This window comes from Lissotriton vulgaris, chromosome 11 (genome assembly GCF_964263255.1).
Source record: "Lissotriton vulgaris chromosome 11, aLisVul1.2, whole genome shotgun sequence".
Classification (NCBI taxonomy): domain Eukaryota; kingdom Metazoa; phylum Chordata; class Amphibia; order Caudata; family Salamandridae; genus Lissotriton; species Lissotriton vulgaris.
Window position 1 is genome coordinate 541,443,859 of NC_141699.1, and position 20,804 is coordinate 541,464,662.

General features: G+C 46.8%; 1 protein-coding gene across 2 annotated transcripts in view; it reads left to right on the forward strand.

Annotated features, from left to right (window-relative positions):
- The window catches only part of KAT6A (lysine acetyltransferase 6A), a 1,442,101-nt gene that overhangs the window by 823,832 nt on the left and 597,465 nt on the right, over nt 1-20,804 (forward strand). For both annotated transcript variants that reach the window (XM_086943585.1, XM_086943586.1), the window contains exon 10: nt 19,590-19,731. In XM_086943585.1, coding sequence (XP_086799711.1) covers nt 19,590-19,731 — 142 coding nt within the window. The remainder of the gene's footprint in view (nt 1-19,589; nt 19,732-20,804) is intronic.

Below are 20,804 nucleotides of genomic sequence, written 5' to 3' on the forward strand. Positions count from 1 at the left end.
TTCTAACCCCTTGATTATGATTATATGTTGTTGGTTGTTCTAGGGGCATTATCCTTGGTATCACTGTACTCATTGATAGTGTGAGAGGGTTATGATCACTAGCTGGGTTCGGTTCTACCCTAAAGTCATCAACTAAATAAGCATAACTACTGGAAATTAAGATAAAATCTATTATACTCGTCGACCCTTTAGCCCCCTGAAAAGTTGAAATGGGGGCCATTGACCTATCGGTCGGGGTATCGAGTATACAGAGGTCATTTACCACGATGATTTTGTTTAAGGCATCTCCCTGTGTAGTGTGCTTAAAATGGGCCAAAGGTTGTTCATCAATGTCCGATAACCCACAAACGTGGCTCCAGCTAAATGGACATAGATTGCAATTAAATGTCCCCAAACCACATAATACATAAGGATGAAATCTTTCCGGTAACTAGTGATTTCCACCTGCAAAGTGTCAATGATAAGCAACACGTGTATCAAAGATATTATAATACCAGTTAACTATAAGCAAAGGTACAACAGTCAAATTAGTACACAAAATCAATTGATACCATGGAGAAGAACATATTTTTTCTATCCTTAATGACATATTACGTATTGAGATTGCGGTCATTAGGCCACCCTTTGCCCTTCCAGAGGGCAAGGGTTCAGCATCAACAGACAAGGTATTATAACCATCTAAGTAAAGATTCTCTCTACTCCACGTTTCCTGGAGACAAATGCTAAAGGATTTGATGTAATCTATCCATGCCTCATCTGATAGCCTAGTTGACATATCCGCTACATTCCATGAAATAAGGCGAATAGTGCCACCAGTTTGCTGTCTATTTGGTAAACTAGTGGATTTAGTCGACCAATTCCTTTCTATTATATGATCAGCTTGGATCATAGTCCGATCTTCCTCTCTGTCTATTAGTGGGGTTTTAATTTTATCAATAGTACCAAAGGACATCTGCGAGTCACTATTGTTAGCCAGGGTGTCAGGGAGAGAAAGAATAATTTCTATATCAGTATTTTCATCACCCTTCTCCGATTGAAGTCAATCTACCTCGGCCAAATAACTCAAAGGATCAAAACGATTTGGATGATACCATGGAGGCATCAAAGGAGGTAACTTTTGCCTTATTTGAAATACGGATTTTGTTTGACTTGATCGTCCCACGAGATGTCGATTAAAAAAAACCCTAGAGGAAGTATCCGAACCCTAGATTTGTGCATGTTCTGCTAATTTACCCTGTCAATTATGGCGCTTACCAAGTCAGGGGGCCTGAAAGTCAAAACAATGCAATCTCCCTCCATTGTTTTCTTAGCTCGGCCAACCCATCTAACCCTACGGGCCATCTTAAGTTCTGGGAACAATGTGTTTTGGCTTATACCTGTTTTGGCGTTCATGAAATATATGGACTTGTTCCTCAGAGAGGGTCAATCTTCACTTTCTCCTGGGGCTAAAGGAGGGACATTTGACAGAACAATAATGTAAGGAGTAGTTTGTGGGGGTAGATTAAGAGTCGAATCAGGGCTATTCTGGGACGAGTAGCGTAGATGATGATCCGCACTTGAGGGCGTATTTACTGCATCTTTATTTTGAATGTATCTGAAAGAGACATGTTAGTGATAGATTCCTTACCTTAGAATATCCCCAGGCGTCAGACTGGATCCGGAAAATTTTGCGTAGCAATACCCCTGCGCGCCTGCAGGTGTCGTCCACGGCTCCGCATCCGTCGTCGGAATGACGTCGTCTGAGTACTTAGACGCCGCCCATGCGCGCTGACGTCAGTTCTTCTTTTTTCCGCCCCAGCTAGCGCAGATCCGGAGAAGCTCTACCCCTTAGTCTTTTTTGACTACACTTTTTGATATTTTTGATCATTTCTCTACTCGAGTCTTCGACTCCAACGGTGCCGGTAGGGATGCCCGGGTTTAAACCCTGTTCCAAGTGCGAGCGACTGATATCGGTTACCGACCCCCATCGCCGGTGCCTCAAGTGTTTAGGCCTAGACCAGGACGACCGCACCTGCTCCGACTGCCGGGCCCTGACGTCTAAAGCTAGGCGGGAGCGGTCCCACAAGCGACTGGAACTTCGGCAGTCGGCCCCGCACCGCTCCAGGTCCCGATTCCACAGGAGGTCGAGGGACCGGTTGCGGGGTCGGAGCCCTCGCAGCTCCGGGAATGGACATCGGTCGTCAGGATCCAAGTCCTCAGATAAGAGGCATGAGAGGTCAGAGAGACATCATCGTTCCTCCGACCCACCCCGACGCTTGCGCAATGCGGCCGGGGGTTCGGGTGACACCACCCACGCGGCTCCGACGGAGTCGCGGACGTCGCCACCTGCCCCACACCTTCGGGTCCCTAGGCATGGCGCGACGCCTGAGGAGATCGAGCGGTACCTCATGGCCATGAAGTCCCTCCCTCCTCAGCCGGGTTCCGAGGCGCCTCCGGGCCCAGCGGCCCAGGCTGGAGGGCCTAGCGGGTCGAGTGCTTCGGCTCCGCCGCCGCTGGCTGCTTCGGCCCCGGCACCGCCGGCGACTTCGGTCCCGGCGCCGCAGGCCCTCCCTGGATCCACTTCCGGATCCGGATCGTTGTCGGTCGACCTCACGACCTCACCGGCGCCGGCCCTGCGGGTGTCGTCCCCGGCGCCTGCTATGGACGCTGTCCCCGATCCTATCCTCGGTCCGGTTCCGGTGCCGGAGCGGCGCCGCTGGGCGGCGCTCCCGACGGCATTTGGAGATTTCTATTTCCATGAACTGGCCCCATCTGTTGACCCTGAACTACAGGAGATGGGTGACGAGGGTGATTGGGAGGGGTCTGAGGACCCTCTGGCACTGGAGTGCCGGTCTCAACAGGACTGGACATATGAGCTTGGGAAGGCCAGTGGACTTGACACTTCGCCATGCACTGAATTTGCCTCCCCTCCCACCGTGGCTACGGAGGAGGGGGCTGCTTATAGTGTAGTGTTGACGCGGGCGGCCTAGGCCTTAAACCTTGAGCTCCCTGTCGAGGCCGTGAGGACTAACCTCCTCACTGAGGTCCTTAAACCGCAGGCAAGCTCCAATGAGCCTCTGCTTCCGTTTAATGAGGCCTTGTGTGACGTTCTTGTGAGCACCTGGTCCAAGCCTGCCACAGGTCCGCCTTTGGATAGGAACGTGGCCAGACGCCACCGCCCGGCCCCGGGCGACCCTTGCTTTTTGTCCACCCATCCCACCCCCGAGAGGCTGGTCATCCAGGCCTCCACTTCCCAGACCGCATTCCCGATGGCTCCGCCCGATCGGAAATCCAAGAGGTATGAACAGTTCAGGAAGAAGGTGTTCTCGTCCCTGAGTTTGGGACTGCGGTCAGTCAATACTGCATGCCTCTTGGGCCGCTACACCCACACCCTGTGGGACACGGTCGCGGACGTGCAGCCACAATGTCTGGAGGAGGCCCGGGCAAAACTTACCCAAGCCCTTGCGGAGGGTCGATTCCATCCGGTGTGGGATGGATACCACGGACTCACTGGGCAGGGCGATGGCAACGACGGTGGCGGTTCGACCCCACGCCTGGTTGAGGTCCGCCAACTTTTCGGCCGATGTCCAGACCACTCTTCTGGACATGCCGTTCGATGGCCGTCGTCTCTTTGGCGACAAGGCAGACAATGCGCTTGAGCGTTTTAAGGACTCAAGGGCTACGGCCAAGTCCTTGGGCCTCTCTGCCCCACGCCAGCAAGCGGGTGCCTTTCACTCCTTTCGCGGCCACGGAAGGGGCGCCCCCACACGTGCTGCCAGCCACGCGCCGCAGAATGTTCAACAGCGCGGTGGCGGTCGTGGAAACCGCCGTAGCAGCGGTCGGGGACAACGGCGAGGCCAGTCCACACCTTCCCCTGTAGCACCTGCCTCAAAACCCTCCTAGTCTGTGCTTTCAGGCCCATGTGTCGCCAGTGGGGGGCAGGGTTCGCCATCACCTCTTCCACTGGCGCACTGTTACGTCGGACAGGTGGGTGCTGCAAATCGTCCGGAGGGGCTACTCCCTCCCCTTCGAGGCGACCCCTCCAGCCATTCCACCGCAATTCCACCGCGTGTCTGGGGATCACTTGCAACTTCTGCAAGAAGTAGTCACGGCCCTCTTGGCCAAGGGGGCCATCGAGCGCGTTCCTGGGCTGGAAGTAGGGTGTGGTTGTTACTCCCACTACTTTCTGGTACCCAAGAGGGCAAAGGGGGCCTACGCCCTATCTTGGACCTACGGAACGTCAACGACTTCCTCCGAAAGGAGAAGTTCAAGATGCTGACTCTAGCTCAGGTCTTAGCTGCCCTGGACCCCGGAGACTGGATGGTAGCCTTGGACTTGCAGGACGCTTATTTTCACATCCCCGTCCTGCCGGCCCACCGGCGTTACCTCCGGTTCACGGTAGGCCACGAGCACTTTCAATTTACCGTGCTCCCCTTCGGCCTTACCAGCGCCCCACAGTTGTTCACGAAAGTGATGGCGGTGGTCGCAACCCATCTGCGCAGGTTAGGGGTGTCAGTCTTCCCCAACCTCGACGACTGGTTGTTGAAGGCGGGCTCGTCCCAGACAGTCGTCAGCCACCTCCAGACTATGGACGATCTCCTGCACCTGCTGGGGTTCTCCATCAACGTGCCGAAGTCACACCTGTGTCCCTCTCAGAAGCTCCTCTTCATCGGAGCGGTTCTGGACTCGGCGCAGTTTCGGGTTTATCCTCCCGAACAGCGGGTTCGGGATATTCAGGCTCTAATTCAGATCTTTCAGGCTTTATCCAGAGTCTCGGTCAGGTTGACGCTGCGGCTTCTGTGGCTGATGGCCTCCTGCATCCTTCTGGTGCATCACGCCCGGTGGCAGATGCGGGCTATGCAGTGGGACCTGCAGTTTCAGTGGGCCCAGCATCAGGGCAACTTGTCCGACCATGTCTTGATCTCGGAGGGCACTGCAAGACAGTTGCAGTGGTGGCTCACGGACCGCGATCGGGTCAGTGGCAGATCCCTCCTGGGCTGGGGGGCCACATGGGAGAGGCGGAGATCAGAGGTCTATGGTCTCCGGCGGATTCCCAGCTCCACATCAACTTTCTGGAGCTGCAGGCGATCCGACTTGCACTGAAGGCATTCCTCCCCTCTGTCCGGGGGAGTGTAGTGCAGGTGTTCACGGACAACACCACCGCTATGTGGTACTGCAACAAACAGGGCGGAGTGGGGTCGTGGACCCTATGCCAGGAGGCTCTGCGCCTCTGGCAGTGGCTGGAACATCAGGGCGTGACCCTGGTTTTTTAACACCTGGCAGGTTCCCTGAACGCCAGGGCGGAGGAACTCAGCCGTCGATGCATGATGGATCACGAATGGCGTGTGAACTCGGACGTGGTGCAAGGCCTCTTTCAGCAGTGGGGAGAGCCTTGGTTAGATCTATTCGCCACAGAAGAGAACGCGCAATGTCATCAGTTCTGCGCGTTGGAATTTCCAAGGCGGCACTCACTCTGAGACACTTTTCGTCGCTAGTGGACTTGCGGTCTATTGTACACCTTTCCACTTCTACCACTTCTGCCCAGACTGCTGAAGAAGATCAGGCGCTACCGGGCCCAGGTTATCCTTGTGGCTCCGGACTGGGCACGAAGATACTGGTATCCCGAGCTACTCAGCATGTCAGTCGATCCCCCGATTCGTCTGCCTCTTCGGGAGGACCTTCTGTCACAGCAGCAGGGGACGGCCCTCCATCCGAACCTGTCCAGTCTCCACCTACAAGCTTGGAGATTGAGCGGCGACAGTTGAGGCCATTTGACTTGCCTCCCGAAGTCTGTGATATCATTCTGGCAGCCAGGCATCCCTCCACAAAGTCGGTATACGCCTGCAGGTGGAACAGATTTGTGGCATGGTGCACAGCAAAGGCTGTGGATCCACTCTCTGCACCCCTTTCTGAGGTTCTCCTCTTCCTTCTTTCTCTTGCCCAGCAGGGCTCTGCTCTGGGCACTATCAAGGGCTACCTTTCTGCCCTTTCCGCCTTCTTAAGGCTGCCTGATCAGCCTTCCTTGTTCAAGTCCCCGATTGTAAATAGGTTTTTGAAGGGCATCACACACGTTTCCTCCTGTTCCTTTCGTGATGCCCCAGTGGAACTTGAATCTTGTACTTACCTACCTAATGTGTGCTCCCTTTGAGCCGCTCCATAACTGTCCTCTCCGTCTTCTTACCTTGAAGACTGCTTTTCTGGTTGCCATCACCTCTGCCAGGAGATTGAGTGAGATCCAGGCTCTTTCTTCTACACCTCCTTTCCTCTCTGTTCATCCGGACAAGGTTGTGTTGCGGACGAGACCCTCTTTCCTACCCAAGGTTGTCACGGCCTTCCACATCGGGCAGTCCATTACCTTGCCCACCTCCTTTCCGCCTCCGCATCCCTCGAAAGAGGAAGAGAGGCTCCACCGTCTGGACCCAAAACGTGCGCTCTCTTACTATCTGGATCGCACATGCGAGTTCCGGCTAGATGACCAACTCTTTGTTGATTACGTGGGCGCTAAGAAGGGAAAGGCGGTGCACAAGCGGACCATCTCGCGGTGGATCATCTTGTGTATCCAGACGTGTTACTCCTTGGCTTAGAAGGAACCCCCTGTTGGACTAAGGGATCATTCCACTCGGGCCACGGTGACTACCACTGCCCTGGGCAGAGGAGTGCCCTTGCAGGACATTTGCCAGGCAGCTACGTGGGCCTCGCTGCACACGAAAGCAAGACACTATTGCCTGGACAGCCAAGTCCGGAGGGAAGGCTTCTTTGGCCAATCTGTCCTCCAGGACTTTCTGGTGAAATTATTGGTTCGCAGACCCACCACCGGGGTTGGTATTGCTGGGGTATCTATTCTAAGGTAAGGAATCTATCACAAACGTGTCTCTTTCAGATGCACAAGTTACTACTTGTGTAACGATATATCTGTAAGAGACATTAGTTAGTGATAGATTCCTTACCGACCCACCCATCCTCCCCGTTCTGCGAACCGATATCTAGGGTTAAGGTCATCCCCTTTCAGGGCCCTAGTTTCATGGCGCCAGTGCTGGTTCTATCATGGCTCTGCGTATCTGGCGCGGAAAAGCTGTGTATCAGAACTGACGTCAGCGAGCATGGGCGGCGTCTAAGTACTCAAACAACGTCATTCGGGCGCTAACGACGCCGACGACGGACGCGGAGCCGCGGACGACGCCTGCCGGCGTGCAGGGGTATTGCTACGCAAACTTTTCCGGATCCGGTCTGACGCCTGGGGATATTCTAAGGTAAGGAATCTATCACTAACTAATGTCTCTTACAGATATATCGTTACACAAGTAGTAACTTGTGCTTCAATCCCTTATGGATTTATTAATACTAGGGACCTGGGGGCCATCCTTAGTCTGGTCCTCCGATGTTGTCAGAGTAGTATTTAAGACGGGACCTGCAGTCCCAGGATTTCCCCTCCCGTTCCCATTCAGATTTATCTACATCTATGTTATCGGGGTTTCCTTTGGGTCTATTTATGCTGGGCCTCATTTCAGGATGTGAAACACAAGTACTAGAATATTCATTCTCTAAACGCAACAATCTGTTATCAATGGTTGTCAGTATTTGAAACAACGGTTTTAAATGAGAACTAATTACTGCTTCCAGTTTAGCCCAAACCCCCCCCTCCAAGCCTTGTTCTATAATTGGTGGTATAACTGTTGTTTGTGTATCTTCCAGGGCTATTTCTATACTTATTTCAGATGCCGGATCAGTTAAAGGATCTGAAATTTCCTTTGAGGCCTTCCTTACAAGAGGTTTTGGCATGTGCTGTATTTGTTTCTGCGGTTTTTTATGTGCTTGTCCCTTTCGTTTTTTGGCAATCTGGGCAAGGCAATTACCATTTGTTTGCTTGGTTTTTTGTGCCCTTGTCACTACGTAAGGTTTATCAATGGAGATGGGGTAGGAATCTGCAAAATCTGGAATCTCCTGAATACTTGGCAATTTGGGCGATGTTAAAATACAACCATTGGTTTGTGACCTTTCATTAATGGAACAATCAGTGGTGTTAGGACTAGAGATAATATTGCCATTTTGAGATGTTTGTGGCATTTGAGAGTCCAGGGACAGTCTGCGCTCTGTTTGCTTGATTTTTTGAATAATGGCATTTTCAGCTCATAGTAAATAGGCATCTAAAGTGCCAACTAGCCCCTTCCCACTATCGACCCTTTGTTTTGCCATTCCGGGTATACAGCTACAAATCGACAGATTTCGCCAATATAATTAAACTCTATACAAGCAGGTATATATTGATATCAATTAATTACATGCAAAACGTTTTTTCCATTTCGAGATATACGATGTACAGGCTCAGACTTACATCAGCCAGTGATTAATGTTAATTCCGTGGCCCAGTCCGGCCTCCTTTGGCCCCTGACGGCCAAAGACGGCCCGCCCTTTGCCCGGGCCTCAGCCCGGCGCCCCCGCGCGCGTCCCGCGTTGCGGGATTCCGCAGGCGGTTAAATCCTTCGATGTTGAGGTCGGGGGGGACTGCTGCTCCGTTCGCGGCCCCTGCTGGTGTCTGGGGCTTGTGGTCCTTGGTTGTTGCCTGCCCCTCTGCTTAACTCGCCTCAGTCGCGATGCGTCTCTAGATCCATTCTTATGCCTTGGGATAATTGTGAGGTACAAAATCTGCTGCTAGATAAAGTCTCTACCATTAAAGGCATTACCAAAGGTAAGTAACTTGTTTATTCAGTCTCAAGCACTAGCAAAGCAGTCCTGCAGGTTAGCTTTTTTTTACCTGGGAAAAATAGAACGTGGTTCCCAAAGCTAGATCTCTGTTCATTGAGAGTGATGAAGACAAGTTCGATAAGCATGCATCCTTGCACGGAAAACATATATTCCTATGAGGACTGGTGCATCTTTTCTTATAGGTAATGACATTGATACTTTTTCTGATCCTGCACCCTATTTCACAATATTTGCAAGAGTGTCTTCATCGTAAGGGGAATCACTTAATGGGCGAAGGATCGGAACATTGGTGTATGTGCTTGGCTGAAGACCCAGTGGGGCAAAGCTACCATCTGTGGGATTATGATTGAATGCTTCTAAGTCAGAATCTCCCCTAAATTGTGTTGTTGCAAAGGATAGGTCAATGTTTGCATTAATAGAAAGTCATCAGGTACATTCCATTGGTGATTAAGAGAATCATGCTTGCCAGGACTACCGTTTTTTCAAACTATTTTATTGATGGATTACACTGACTGGCCAGGTAGATCTTCTGGAACTGCTAATAATCATGGTTGAAGAAATAAACTCTTGTAGAAGATTGCTATTTTGGAGCATTCTGGCTACTAGGCTGCCCCTGCAGTGCTTTCTACCAGTCTTTCAAGTGAAGTGATAACACATTCAGATAGACAACTCAACTGCCATGTACTATACTGACAACAACAATGTATATTCATGGGTAATATCGTTTTATTTTAGCAGTATTATAATAGATACAAATGGAACAGTGTATAGAGTAAAAGTTGAATTGTTACTTAAAAATAGAAGACAGTATGGCAATGCAGATTGTTTAGGATAAGACCCTCACCTGCATTTTTATACAGTTACTAGTTACTAGTGGAGATTTTGTTCAAAATAAGTATTTTATGCTGGACAGGAAAATCTGCCTCATCTGTTTGCTCACATAGCGCCTTCATAAAGTTTGTAAAACGTACGAGCCGCATGTCAAGACTGTTAACACAGCATGTTTGTCCTTACTTGGGTTCCGTAATGTTGTATGGCAAGACAGCAACAAATACTAAATCATAAATAATAAAGCATTCCAAGCCGGTACATGTCAAGGTATCACAGTATGAAAATCGTTCTTCTAAGTTGACCTGTTTGCCTCAAAAGAAAACATTAAATGACCGGAGTTAATGGCAAAGCTGGATTCTATCAACTGCTTTTGCATCTGGAAACAGACATCCTAGTCACTCTAATCGAGGCGCAGGTCCCTCATTCAACCAAAGCTCAACAGTATACAACTTACAGCAGGAGTCCTGACATCATCCAGTACTGGATATGTGGATTTGCTTGGAGAGTCCCTAGAAAACATGGGGCTTTCCGCCAAAGCATGTTATTTTCTTGGATGTAGGAGATTTTATATTGTATGCTTGGCCCTAGGCTTTAACTTACTCTTGCCAGATGAGGCGATTAATCATTTGGCTTATGGCAGACTTGCACTAGTCTTGTTTGAGTTTCTAATCCCCTACAGTCAAGACCAATCAAAGAGCCTCCCCAGCAGTTTCCCTTTTTTTTATACATTGTAATCATGTTGGTGTAAACTGTTTTCCACTGGTTAAAAAAAAATTGGAATATAGTAGCTTGATGCTGTCTCAGCCGTATGAATGGGATCACCTTTTCTGCTGATGCCTCAAGCTTTTTATCAAAATGGATGTGATTTTTTTTCTTCTTATGGGTTCTACATTAGGCTGTAGAGTAAGTCATACTTTGGCTCTTGTTATGTTGATGAGCCCTTTATGATATTCTTCTAGACCAAGCTTGGGAATTTATTTCTGTCCAGTGAAGTTTCTGAATTTCCTCATAAGCAGTCAGTATATTTTCTAATTTGCTTTGTAAGCTGGATATCAGAACAACATTAAGATATTTTGTAAATTAAACCAAATAGCATGGTAATGATTACATCATAGTTTTCACACATTAAAGTCCTTCTGCATCTAGATTGTTTTGGTTTTTTTAATTAAATATGATCTCAATGTACCCTTAGAAAGTGTTTCCTCCCTTGTGATTTAGGAGTGCTGTTCAAAGTACTACAGCTTATAATTCTAATCAGGGTCCTTGAAGATTAAACTGTGATCAGCTGCTACAGTACCAAGGAGCGTGCTGTTGGTGGATTGGTTCTTATAATCTTTCTAATGTGCATGCCTCTGGAGCTGAGCTTTGTTGGTTTCACTTCATTTGTGCTGAGATTTTATAGTGGCACAACCCACTTTTCTTTTCTCAGTATCTAAAGTTATGTTCGAGACATGAGCTGCAGAATACATACTTGTGCATAGATCGCCATCTGGTGTTGGGCTCGGATGTTTGCTCTTTGTTGTTGTCTTGGAAGAAGTCTTTGTAGTCACGGGATAGGTTACTCCTCCTTTGGACGATGCTGCACATGGGCATCGACTCCATCCTTAAATTTTTTCCGCCATCGGGTTCGGATGTAACTTGCTGGCCCCAGTTCGGTATCGTGTTTCCAATCCTTTTTGACGCGCAACACATCACTACTCGACGGACTTGTTTTGTTTGCGTGCCTTTCGACACGCTAACCTTAAAATCCTCGATTCCGGTCGTTGATGCGGGCCACTGGGCCTATCGGAGCCATTCGGTCCTACGGCTAATGGAAAGGACTCTATTAAAAAAAATGCCCCAGTATGGAGTTAAATTTCCACTCAGACACCACCACAAGGTCTGCAACCTTTGCCTCTCACCAGAACACGAGCAAAAGGATTGCCAGGTCTGCGCCTATTTTTGCTCCGAAAAGACTATCCGTGATCGCCGGGCTCGACAACAATTTATGGCTCAACAGGCTACTCCTGTGCCACACAACATTTTCAACAAAGGCCCTGATGTTCCAGAGGATTCAGAGGAGATCGAGAAGGCTCCGGTCAAAACTTTGCCTGAAGGCCTAGGTCGAGACCAAAAGGAAATTTCAGAAGCCCCGCCTCCGAATACAAAAGAAAAGCCTTCCGGCAGCTCAGGACCGAGCATGTGCATGCTGGTACCCTTAAAACACCTTCGGTACCGAAATCAGGGACACATCCTATTCCTGTTACACTCAAAAAGACCTTGGTATCGAAATCTTCGGCACCGAAAGACCATAAGACCTCGGAACCGAACAAACGCCAAAAACCTTCGGATCCGAAGAAGATTTCGGACTTATCACCGACCTCGAAGCCAAAGGAGCCCAAGACCTCTCCTACGGCTCCGGAGCCCAAATCAAAACCACGCTCGCACCACTGAAAAAGTCAGCACCGAAAGCAGACCGCAAGCAGGAAGAACTGTTGTGGCCAGATCCTATTATCTATCCAAAACAAAATACATTACATGTTGACCCTAGAACAGGCCATATTGTCAATATCCCAGCAAAGAAGAGGAAATCGGATACCTCACACTCTCCTGAGGTACCTGTGAAGAAAAGAGACTTTGCAACTTCACTCTAAGACCCTCTTCTCCTATTATTCTTACCTAAGATTTGTCTCCTATAGACTCACCTAGACTCGCTCCAATACTTCCATACTCACCCTTGACAACACAGGATGAGGATGATCTAGGGGACAGGGGTGGACACGATAAGGATCCTTTAGATGACCCTGATGATCACACTACTCCAGCGGCAGGATACATGGGATGATTACAACAATCCCACAGATCCTCAAGACCTTCCTGATCCGAATGTTTACCCATCAAGGCCATCCCCTCCAGACGACAATATAGGTTTTAGTCAGCTCATTTATAGGGCTGCACAATATCATGGGGTTTAACTACACTCAGGCCCCATGGACGAAGATTTCCTACTAGATACATTTGCTCAGTCACAAAAATCAATACATACATTACCCATGCTTAAAGGTGTCATTAAACATGCACCAGACATATTTAAAGACCCTGTCTGGACCAGGGTTCTCAATCCTCGGATTGATAAAAATATAAATCTGCCCCGAACGATCCAATTTCCCTTAAAGGACAACTCCCTTTAGATTCTTTGGTAGTCTCACATTCAAGAAAACATGCTAATTCCCAAACCTCTGGTGATGCTCCACCTCCAGACAAAGAGTCTAAACTTCTAGATGCATTAGTCAAACGAGTTGCCACCCAAGCAGCCAGTCAGTGGAGAATAGCTAATGCACAAGCACTGCTTGCCAGATATGACAGGGCTCACTACGATGAGCTTGAAGATCTTATTCAACATTTACCTGACCAATATAAAGCCAACCATCTAGTCCAAGAGGGCAAGTTAATTACAAATGCATCCATCAAATGTGCCCTTAATGCAGCAGACACTGCATCTAGATCTGTCAACACCAGTTTCTTACTTGGCAGACAGGCATGGTTGCGTATTTCTGATTTAAACAAGAAGTGCAAACCACTATCTTAAATCAGCCGTTCGATCAAGAATACTTCTTTGGCCCGGCTGTGGATACAGATTTGGAGAAAATGAAAAAAGACAGAGACACTACAAAATCAATGGGAGCATTACAATTTCAAACACCACGAGGTTCCTTTTGCCGCTCCTAGACCTGTCAGCAGCGTTTGACACGGTTGACCATAGGCTCCTCATCAAGGCCCTCAAAGATCGAGTAGGTGCGGATGACGTGGTCCTGAAATGGTTTGACTCCTTCTTTCAGAACCGCTTCCAAAGAGTAAAAATAAAATCCTTCACATCCGATCCTCTCCCCGTGACCAGAGGGGTCCCCCAAGGATCTGTTCTTTCCCCTCTTCTCTTCAACATCTACATGGTTCCCCTCACCATCATACTGAAGAAAGCCAACATCCCTTTCCATCTATACGCGGACGACACACAAATCTACATAGAAACCACTTCCTACAATGACATTCTAAGACTCAATAACACACTAAAAGAAATCCATGACTGGCTAGGGACGAATCACCTCAAACTCAATCAAGGAAAAACGGAGATCCTCCTCATCTCCAATAAAGATGACAACCCCCAAATAACTGAATGGGTGAAGGCCATTGACGCCCTCGAAGGAAATCTCACCCTGTCCAACTCAGTAAAATCTCTTGGAATCACCTTGGATCAAAAACTAACTATGTCCAACCACATCAAGAACTCCGCAAAAAGCGCCTTCCTTAACCTGAAGCTCCTCAACAAAATCAAACCACACATCCCACAAAAGGATCTCCAACAAGCCACCCAAGCACTGGTCCTGTCCAGACTGGACTACGGGATCGCAACCCTAACCGGCACAGCCATATCCCACCTAGCGCCACTGAAAACCACCCTCAATGCAGCAGCCAGATCGATCTCAGGCGCTAGGAAATTTGACCACATATCCCCCGCACTCAAAGATCTTAAGTGGCTCCCAGTGGAAATGCGCGCAAAATTCAGAACGGCCTGCCTTACACACAAAGCCCTACACACAGGGAAACCGGAATATCTAGCCTCCAAGCTCAAAAAAGCGGGTCAATCCAGAAACCTCAGAAGCTCAAACTCCCTACTACTGATCCCCTTGAAAACGAGGAAACAAAAAACTGCCTGCCGCTCATTCGCCGGCAACGCCCCAAAAATCTGGAACTGCATCCCAGTGGACATCAGAACCACCCCGTCCTTCCCTGAATTCAAGAACCGTCTAAAAACACTCTACCTCAACCTTGCGTTCCCGAACTCTACCTCTATTGCACATCCGAGAACCATGACTACCTCAAAAACACTACCGCACAACCGCCCCTCAGGCGGAAGAACACTTTGTTAAACACTGAACTTATATGAAGCCTGCGGAAAAAATATATATATATATTTACTGTACCATTTCACACTTGTCACTCCCAATGTAAAGCGCTCCGATACCCTCGGGTCTGGCCAGCGCTATAGAAAACTCCAAAAATAAAATAAAATAAATAAAATAGGGGCGCATCCAAAAACATTAGCATAGACACTACTTCCTCCTCCTACAAGAGTCCCACACAAACATACCCTAACAAGGCGTATTTTAGAGGTGAGTACAGAGGAAATAATAACAAGGGTAGAGGCCGAGGTAACAACAACCGAACCTCCCCTACTACCAAACAATGACTTCCCTCTTCTCCCTCCAGACCATTCCACTCCGGTCGGAGGACGACTCTCACAGTTCCTACCTGTCTGGAACTCCATCACTACAGACAGGTGAGTAAGACAAGTTATACAGTAGGGTTACTGCCTGGAACTTACCACAAAGCTCCCAACCATACCGCCCAATCAACGTCTAATGTTCACCAAACATCTAATGCTCCTGGAACAGGAAGTTCTCTCACTTCTTCAAAAGCATGCAATAGAACCAGTTCCCCTTCAGCATCAAGGCACAGGGGTTTACTTCCTCTATCTTCTCATCCCCAAAAAAGACGGTATTCTCAGACCAATACTGGACCTCAGACCTTTGAATATCTACATACAATCAGACAATTTTATCATGGTCACCCTTAAAGAGGTCCTCCCAGTACTCCAACAAGGCGATTTCCTTGCCACTCTAGATCTCAAGGATGCCTACTTCCATATTCCTATACACCCTGCTCACAAGAAATATCTGCGGTTTGTAGTGGACGGTCATCACTATCAATTGCCAGGTCCTCCCATTCGGAGTGACCACAGCGCCCAAAACCTTCACAAAGTGTCTAGCAGTAATAGCCGCTCACTTCCGAAGACAACAAATTCATGTGTTTCCATACTTGGACGACTGGCTCATAAAGGTCAAGTCATACAGCCAGTGTGTTCACACTCACCAAACAATTCAGCTGCTCCACAACTTGGGGTTCACAATAAACCTCACCAAATCACATCTTCAACCGTTTCACATACATCAGTATCTAGGGGCCAAAAAAGACACTTTCAAAGCCCTTGCATACCCCAATCCACTCAGAATAGCCAGTATGCAAACACTCATAACAAAATTTCAGCCCCAACACTCACTACCAGTTTGAATGTTTATGTAGCTAATAGAAATGATGCCCTCCTGCATTCTCTTAGTACCTCACACAAGACTCCAGATCCGCCCTTTACAAGAATGTTTAGCAAGTCAGTGGAACCAGGCTCAAGGTCAACTTTCAGATCTGGTGTTGGTGGACAGCCACACACATCGCTCTCTGAGGTGGTGGAAAACACAAAATATTTCCAAAGGGCAACTGTTCCTAGACCCAGTTCCATAGATCGTGCTAACAACGGACGCATCACTCACCGGCTGGGTAGCCCATCTCTTAAACCACACAATTCAGGGCAGGGGGACCCTTCAACAAAAAGTGCTCCACATCAATCACCTGGAGTTACTGGCGATCTTTCAAGCATTAAAATCATTCCAAAAACATCTCATCAACAAAACTGTCCTTGTCCGCACTGACAATATGACAGTGATGTATTCTATACAAAAAGGAGGAACACATTCTTTGCAGCTTTCTCAACTAGCGCAAAGCATATGCATATGGGCCATCCCACAAAAGATATACCTTCTAGCAGAACATCTTCTAGGGGTACGCATCAGTTTGCAGATCTGCTCAGTCATCCGACACAGCACGTTCACGAATGGGAACTTCATCCAAAAGTTCTTCATCCGTTTTTTCAGATGTGGGGCCACCCAGATATAGATCTGTTCGCCACACATGCAAACGACAAATGCCCAACCTTCGCCGCCAAATATCCACACCCATGTTCCAAGGGCAATGCGATATGGATAAACTGTTCAGGCAGATTTGCGTACTCTTTTCTGCCACTCCCGCTGATTCCATTAGTAGTGCCAAGCTCAAACAACAGTCTCTCAAGATGATCCTGATTGCTCCAACATGGGCCCGGCAACCATGGTTTACAACACTCCTGGAACTCTCAGTAGTTCCACACCAAAAACTACACCTCTCCCCAAAGCTTCTTACACAGAACCATGGAGAGATAAGGCATCCAGACCCAGCTCAACTCAACCTAGCAATCTGGGTCCTGAAGTCCGAGAGTTTAGTTACCTCAACCTCCCACCGGACTGTATGAACATTATTAAAGAAGCTAGACACCCTACTACTAGAGCTTGCTATGCAGCCAAATGGAAAAGATTTGTCATTTACTGCAATAACTACAAAATAGTCCCAAGAGATGCTTCAATTCAAAACATTATTTGCTATTTACTGCATCTACAAAGATGCTATCTGGCATACACATCCATAAGACTACATCTTGCTGCCCTTGGCGCTTACCTACAAAGCAGACAACATTTGCCATTGTTTAGGGTACCTGCCATCAAAGCATTTATGGAAGGCCTTAAACGGATAATTCCTCCCACAATCCCAACCTTTCCAGTGTGAAATTTAAACATTGTCCTTAGTAGGCTCATGGTTCCTCCATTTGAACCTCTACACAAATGCGAACTGCAGTTCCTTAGATGGAAAGTAGCTTTCCTTATTGCAATCACTTCTCTCAGAAGAGTAAGTGAGATCTAGGCTTTAACCATGCAAGAACCATTCTTACAAATACATCATAACAAAGTGGTTCTTAAAACAAAACCAGATTCTGTAGCAGAAAGAGCGCTTCCAACACTTGATGTCAAAATAGCTATACTTTAATACATTGACAGAAGTAAACCTTTTAGAAACACAAACCAACTGTTTCTAGCTTTTTCTCCACCTCATAAAGGAAACCCCATCTCCAAAGCTGGAATTGCCTGGATAGTCAAATGTATTCAAATATGCTACCAAAAAGCAAAACACACAATAACAATTTCCCCTAGAGCGCACTCGACTCACAAACTAGGGGTCTCCATGGCATTCTTAGGAAACATTCCCTTAGATGACATTTGTAAAGCAGCAACATGGGCTACGCCATACACCTTCACCAAACACTATTGTATAGATGTGCAGGCAAAACAACAAGCTTCTGTGGGCCAGGCTGTTCTTAAAACAAATTTTCAGACCACTGCAACAGATATAGGTGGCCACCGCTAAGGGAGAGCACTGCTACACAGTCTATGCACAAGTATGTATTCTGCAGCTCATATGCCTCGAACGGAAAATGCTACTTAGCAGTGTTGTATTGTATTGTATTTTGTTTATTGTTTCAATTAATTAAAATTGTTAACAAAAGAAAAAAGTCTGGTTGGAGATCGCTCCGTCCAGACACTTTTTTGAACATAAATAAAACATGATCATTTCATTTAACGAAACTGTTAGTACTATATAAGACATATTCATTTCTTTAAAACATTCTAGTGATTACTAATTTAAGAAAAAAGGGGGACCTCAAGTTTAAAACTACAGTTTGTCTCTAGTCTTTGACTGAGTCATTAAATGATAGTTCTTTCACCTTGTGGGCAAATTTCGCTAATCTTGCTAGTTCCATTGGGATCTCCAGCTTAAAGAGAAGTTTCATGGCATCTAAACAGGTGCGTATCCCATATTTTAAAAACAAGGGTTTCAGTAAAGTGCGACGTGCATAATTCAAACTGTGACATATACAGACCATGTGGGCCATGGATTCCTCATACTGGTGACACAATCTGCAAGTAGTAACAACTTCAAATGTTTTCCAACGGCTGTTGATGTCTTTTATCGGTAGTACCATCAATCTCACTGACAGAATTTGCTTTAAAATTGACTTATTCAGGGCAGAGTCAAGGTATGGCTGGCTCAGTTTATCATAGAAGGAACTGGCTAATAGCCTGATGTTGCTGCTGGAGGACTCCAGTTCCTTCAAGTCCTCTTCCTTGGATAGCAATCTAACTTGTTTCTTTAGAATGTTTTTTAAGGTTCCAGGTTTATAAATAAAATCCTGCCAGTTGGCCAAGTCAAAGTGCAATTCAATGCAAGAAGTTAGAAGGCCGTTGGCCCACGAGTTGTTACTTTTCACAAAGATTTCCTTCAAGATTGCCTTCATTGTGTTTGGGGGTGGGGGTGTGGGTGTGGGGGGGGGGGAGCCCAAACCCCTCGGTAATTCCGAACAAACAATGCCCAATGTTCATAGCGCTGTTTGTTTAGCCCAAATTCAAGGCCTACCAAGGTGTTCCGAGCATGGGCAGGTATATGAAAGATCTGTTTAAATTCCCGGCAATTGGCGCGTTCCATGATGTTGATTAATGCTGTGCGAAATGCTAGTTGGCCGTAGGTAATCGAGGGGAGTTACTTCGCTCTTATAACCTTTCTAATGGGTCCAGTTGTCGGACTGCTTACAATACAAAACTTACCAGTATGCATCTGTTCTTGACATGTTGAGCCGCAGAATCACATACACCCACCAGCCTCCCCGGTACCTCCATCTGTTCCAGGGTTATCTTACTTAGATGCATTACACATGGACATCTTTTCGTTTCTGACAAATTCCATAATTTCCCTTCATGGCGAAAAACAATCTAAGGATGGAGTCGATGCCCATGCGTACTATCGTCCAAAGGAGGATTCACCTATCTCGTGACTACAAAGACTTCTTCCCAGACAACAACAAAGTGCAAACATCTGAGCCCAACACCAGATGGCGAGCTATGCACAAGTATGTGATTCTGCAGCTCTACATGCCAAGAACAGATGTATACTGGTATATAGCATTTTCCTTTTTATTTTATAATACCATCTCTGGATAACTATTATTAAAGGCCTAGGTAAGGTATGTTCTTGCAGTGGTCTTGTGCTTCCTGCCCCACAGTTAACTTACATCCATTTTATCTTTGCTTCCATTACTTATTTTATTTTTCATTTGCCCTTCAAATGTGAATTTCGCATTTCTGTTGCCAAAATCCTCCCTCATCTTTTAAGTGTCTCCTTTTCTCTTCCTCATCATTCTTTCTTGCATTCCCTTTTTTTCGCTACTGCACTCTTTTCTTAGCCTGCATGTTTCTCTTTGTCTGTCTTTCTATGCATTTCCTTTCTTCCACTTTAACTTTTGATTTTCATGTAATGTTTGTGTAACTTGTATATTTATTTTCTAGGTTACCCAAATTGTATCTTTGTGAATTTTGTCTGAAGTACATGAAGAGCCGAACTATTCTACAACAGCACATGAAGAAGTGTGGTTGGTTCCACCCTCCAGCCAATGAAATTTATAGGAAGGACAATGCCTCAGTTTTTGAGGTAGGTTCTAAGGAAACAGTCCTACTGCAGGCCTCTGCCAATAAGTAAGCAGAAGATCTCCAAAATACTTGTTTGATATACTGAAAATACATAGACTCCATCAGTGTAATTGCCATCAATGTAATAGCCACTTTTATCCCAAAAGTGTAAAAGCTAAATAATTGACACACAACTCAGTTTTCAGTTTAGTAATCATCCTTATTCTAGTACCTGCTGTTCAGTATCCAACCACACCTTACTAACGTTTACTCTATGTCTAAACTTACACTTGTACACCAGCTCAATCACCTGAGTAACGTTTGCTCAGTGTTCTCCAGCATGGAGGGGAGGATTTATTTCATGTTTTTATTTAGCTCAACTGTACCAAAATCAATAAGTGGTGTGCTTTACAAGAAGAGCAACATTGGAGACGTGGATCTACTTTCAATAAAATCAGGTCTATAGGCCGCTCAGAACCCAATACAAAGCAGCAACGTCAGCAATCATAGTTGGAGAGAGAAGGTGAAAGGAGACATAAGTATCTAGTCAAGTGGGGAGGGGAGAGGTGAAGAGAGACTGAATTATTTAAGAATAGGAGGAGTGATAATTATAGAGTTGTTGATGTTAAGAAGTGGCAGAGTTAGAGGAGATGTAAAGGCAGGCAAAAATAGATAAGATGATAGGGTTGGTTGAGGGAATATTTTAAAGTTTATCAGTAAATTGTGTGGTTGCTCAAAACCATTGCAATAAACTTACTAAATATTTAGGATACAAAATACATGTTTCATAAATACCAAACAAAAGTAACTGTTATATTGCAAGTTTTAGAAAAATGTTGTTTTCCCACCATTTCTGTCTATGCCCTCAAGGGTGAGCTCTTTTCAACAGCACTTTGTCTAAGGTTTAAGTGAAGATGGATTGTTCCACTGATGTGGTGCCCACCACTCTGCCTGTTCACATGCTTAGTCCTGGATAGGGGTGTAAACTGTATGCAAATTAAAGTGCAGGTGCCAAAAAGTGCAAAACAGTGCTGCGGGTGTAGTCTTCTTGAGCACGAGCTTAAGGTGGGGTAGTTCTGCTAGAGGGCTACTTTT